At 26.0% G+C, this 4620-nt stretch overlaps 1 protein-coding gene across 1 annotated transcript; it reads right to left on the reverse strand.

Annotated features, from left to right (window-relative positions):
- Positions 1-1359: 1359 nt before the first annotated feature.
- On the reverse strand, positions 1360-4420 carry LOC105247857 (3-hydroxyisobutyrate dehydrogenase, mitochondrial). Its single transcript, XM_020026428.2, has 7 exons — positions 4139-4420; positions 3541-3620; positions 3277-3455; positions 3034-3155; positions 2246-2456; positions 2037-2163; positions 1360-1745 (listed from the first exon to the last, which is right to left on the reverse strand). The coding sequence occupies exons 1-7, from the start codon at positions 4200-4202 to the stop codon at positions 1563-1565; spliced, it is 966 nt and encodes a 321-aa protein (XP_019881987.1). The 5' UTR covers positions 4203-4420; the 3' UTR covers positions 1360-1562.
- Between the last annotated feature and the right edge of the window lie 200 nt (positions 4421-4620).

Raw genomic sequence — 4620 nt, forward strand, 5'->3', positions numbered from 1 at the left:
ATTGTAGAAATCATTTAGTCGGTCTATCACATGGCGCTCTCTGTAGGTTATAGAAAGAATGTACAATAATGCAGAACAGTTTACAATTAAAAAATTAAAAAAGAAGGAAAAGAAAAAAAAAGATATATTTATATACGTATATTCTTACAAGAAAATAAAAATGCAAATATATAATAATTTTATAATAAGAAAATAAAACTCTTAAATGTAATTTTAAATTTATAATCAAATATATAAGATCGTCTCATTTATAAATTCTATATATTTCATTCACGTGCTATGTTCCCATTATTTAATAAATGCAGGATTGGGAAGTAACGCGTTATTTGTAACACTTTACCATTATAGTTACTTTTTTTTGGTAACGGACTGATAACAGCGTTATATTTTTTTCTGTAACTGTAACGATAACGATTTTAAGTTTCAGTTACATTTTTTTAGTTAACGATAACGATTTTAACAGTTACTTTTATCGTTACTTTTCATATTTTGAAAATACTTACTAACATCGTATTTCCGTTATATTGAATTTTTAGTAATCGACATTTATATAAAATTCGATAATACTTCGGATGAAATTTATTGCTCTGAGAGATGTCTGTGAAGCTGGCACCGACAATCTATGAATTCAAAAAAAAATACTAAGAGTTCTGATAGCACTTTTCATAGTTCTACAGTTTCACAGTTCCTGATAAAAATTAAAAAGAGTTTCCGCATTCCTTTATATTAAAAAATCGAAATTTTTTATGAATTTTTAATGTCCTCGACTAGCACGACCTTTATTGAAAATGTGTCGTGCTGATTTTCCCTAATTTTAACGGCAGTTTTGGACGGTTCTATAAAAGTTCTATCCTTTAGAAACATTTTTACACAGAGTTTCAATCGTTTACTATTTTATAAATAATTATTTAATTATTTATTAATTTTCAGGAACTTTAGAGCTATGAAAAGTGCTACCAGAACTCTTAGTATTTTTTTGAAATTTGTAGATTGTCGTGCCAGCTTCACAGACATCTCTGAGAGCGCTTAATAATATCATTGATCAATCACAGTTATTCCAGTTATATGTCCAGTTATATGTCCTGTTATCCAATATATCCATTCTTCTGAGGAATGGATGTGATTGGCCAGCTTATAAATTTGAAGTAATATCAGACGAGAGCACAAAAGAATGTAAATATAACTGCATTTATCAATTTAATGAAAATTAAAATTTTTTTACTTACATGTTAAGTGCTTTAAAATCTATATCTCTTTAAATTTTTTATAGTTTTGTAAATTTAAAATAAAAAATTTGTTACTTTTATTAATATTTTAATAAAAAATATTATCAAAATAAATTTTTTATTTAATTCTATCTTGTTTTAACATTAAAAGTAACGGGAAAAGTAACGAATCGTTACTTTTAAAGTAACGGTAACAATAACTTTTAAAAATAAGTAATTAATAACTGTAACGATTTACTTTTTTTACTCGGTAACAAGTAACGGTAACGTGTTACTTTTAAAAAGTAACTTTCCCATCCTTGAATAAATGTAATTTTAATATTTTTTCAAGTCTTTTCAATTTTTACCTTTAAGGAATTGATAAACTACGCTAAAATCCTTATTCGAAAATCCGTGAGCAATAATTGTTCTATAAATCTGATGTGCTAGAGAACCGAGAGGAATCGGAGCTTGCGTCCTGATTGCAGCAGATTGAGCTAATCCTAAATCTTTGGCCATCAATGTTGTGCCAAAACCACCCTATATATATATGTTAACTTATATTATTTTCTTTATATTTACTTAGCTTTGCTTGACATATAAATAAAATTTATTATCGATGATCCTATAATTTATAATAAGAAAAATAAGAAAAATAAAGCAATTATATTTTCTACAATAAAATTACTCATTTCAAAAAATAAATTATAAGTATTATTAATTTTATAATAAAAAATTTGGCGAAATTCCAATTTTTTCTATAGATTTCATTTTTATGATTTCATGTACTATAAATAAAAATGAATGACGAAAAAATTTTTAACTGATTACCTCATAATTTTTGGAACTTGGAACATTAGGTAATATTCCTGGAACCGGATTGTAAAGATCGGAAGACCAGCATTTTCCTGAGCTAGAATTTACAATGTTCGCTAACACTTTGGCGTCTAAGCCCAACCTAAAACATAAAAAAACGCAATCTAACATTAGAGAATTAATAAATAAAATAAACAAATATAAGCATTCTAATTGTTGCTCACTTTTGTCCAAGATTAAACGCCTCTGCAGTGCCAATCATACTAATAGCTAATAGCATGTTATTACATAATTTAGCGGCTTGACCCATGCCTATGTCGCCACAATAAACAATTCTAGATCCCATAGCTTCGAGTATAGATTTTGCATAATCAAAATCTATATTCGAACCGCCAACCATAAAAGTCAAAGTACCGTCCTTGGCCGCATTTATACCTATACGACATTAATATAACTTAATATTAATTAAATTGTTTCCTTTTTCGTATCTCAGACTTATTTCAATTTTGTTTATATTTATTAATTATTTAAATTTACTGACGCAATAAGATCTATTTTATAATCTTTTGCAAAGATTAGTAAAGTATATTATATAAAAAAATAAATAATAATAGATTAATATATTTTAACAAAATAATTATATAATAATAGCATATTCGTGTAATAAAATATTCATATCTCCTACTTTGAAAAAATCAGTAATATTAAAGAATTTAAAAATTTTTCTGAGAATGATGAATTATTCAAACTATAATTTAATTTTTAACCAATTAAAAAATTATTATTAATATTTACTTCATTAAATAGTATGTATGTGTATATATGTGTATTATATATTTATATATTTATATATTCATAGATTATGCTATTTGTTGAATGATGAATTTAATTATTATTTTTTTATATTAAAACATTTATTTTATCTCTCTATTGCAATAATTCAACAACTTATATTGTCATTTTTATATACTATGCTTATGTTCTTTTTCTATCTCATTAATCTATGACGAACCTCCCGACACGGGACTATCGATAAATCTCAGATTATCTTTTTTAGCTTGCGAAGCGATCGATTGAGATACCGATGGATCCACAGTGCTGCTATCGATCAGTAAAACATTCTTCTTTGCTGCACTAAAAAGTAATGATAAAGAAACTAATTAATACATAAGTTAAAATATATACAATAATACATATTATTTAAAACGTTTGATGTAAAAAATATTTTTAGGCTTTAGGCAAATTAATTTTATACCTGAGTATGCCATTTTCACCGGTGTAAACATCGACGACATGTTGATTTGAAGGCAACATTGAAATGACAATTTCAACTTCCCTCGACATTTCAGCCACGTTCGATGCGCTATTTGCACCGGCTTCCACTAAATTTGATACTGCTGATTTATTCAAATCATATACAGTGAGTTTATAATTCTATTAAAATACAAGAATTAATTACAAAAATTTTTTTAATGTAAAAAAGGGATAATTTAACGAATGTAATTTCATTATTACTTACCTTCTTCAATAGATTTTTTGCCATATGGCCACCCATGTTGCCTAATCCGACGAATCCAATTTGTGAATAATGTTTTATTTCTAAATCGGCATTAGAAAACATATTAATACTGAGTCCACTAATCATTACTAGTAATTTTTTATGTTCGATATATAAATATTCAAATCTTTGCAATTTAATAGTTTATTTTTTTTTTAATAATTTAAATCTTTAACGCTGAAAAGGCTATTTAAAACAATATTTATATATGAATATTTTAGATATGAATCGTAAAAAGAAATATAATAAAATCAATAAAAGATGACGTGGCCTTTTTGTTCACAATTCCCAAGTTCCTTTCGTTCTCAAGTTGTTATGTAGATTTATTGTTTTGAAATATACATTCGTTAAAATAATCGGTTCTAATGCTAAATATATTTCTAAAATGTCTCTAAATAAATATGTATTTAAATTCTTATCTAATGCAATAGCTTTAAAGGAATTTCAAAAAACCGATGTTTAAATCAAATCAACATATTTAAAGTGAATATATTCATATTTAAAATATTGAAGAACATTTTTCTCAATATTTAAAATGATCTTTAAATGATTAAATTACCTGCTGTCATCATGAGACTGATAAATGATCTTGTCAATCTAAACACTCTGTTACAGACACTCATTTTAAATACTTGTTACCAAAGTGGAAGTTGCAAATTTGAGTAAAAATGCTAATTCAGTCAATTTAAATATCATTTAATATATAATCTCGTTACTCGCAATACACTTCATTATTATACATACTTTGTGCAAAAAAGTGCCAAAAACACTTTTAGAATTTAACGTAAACGATTGAAAAAAGATCGCGTCATTGCACATTATACATTTTACGAGGACTGATAAAATACACAAAAAGCAGCAATAGCAGCGACATCTCATCGATATATAGATGATTTAGCATAAAAACACATTACGTAGCTTGATAAGACATGATAACGAATGCAGCGGGCAATTCGAATAAATTTCATGATTTATGAAAACGCTATTAAGAAACTGATCGGCTGTCTCGGGTCTTATTAAAGACATTAATATATTTTTGGC

Source organism: Camponotus floridanus, unplaced genomic scaffold (genome assembly GCF_003227725.1).
Source record: "Camponotus floridanus strain SB8 unplaced genomic scaffold, Cflo_v7.5 scaffold91, whole genome shotgun sequence".
Lineage (NCBI taxonomy): Eukaryota > Metazoa > Arthropoda > Insecta > Hymenoptera > Formicidae > Camponotus > Camponotus floridanus.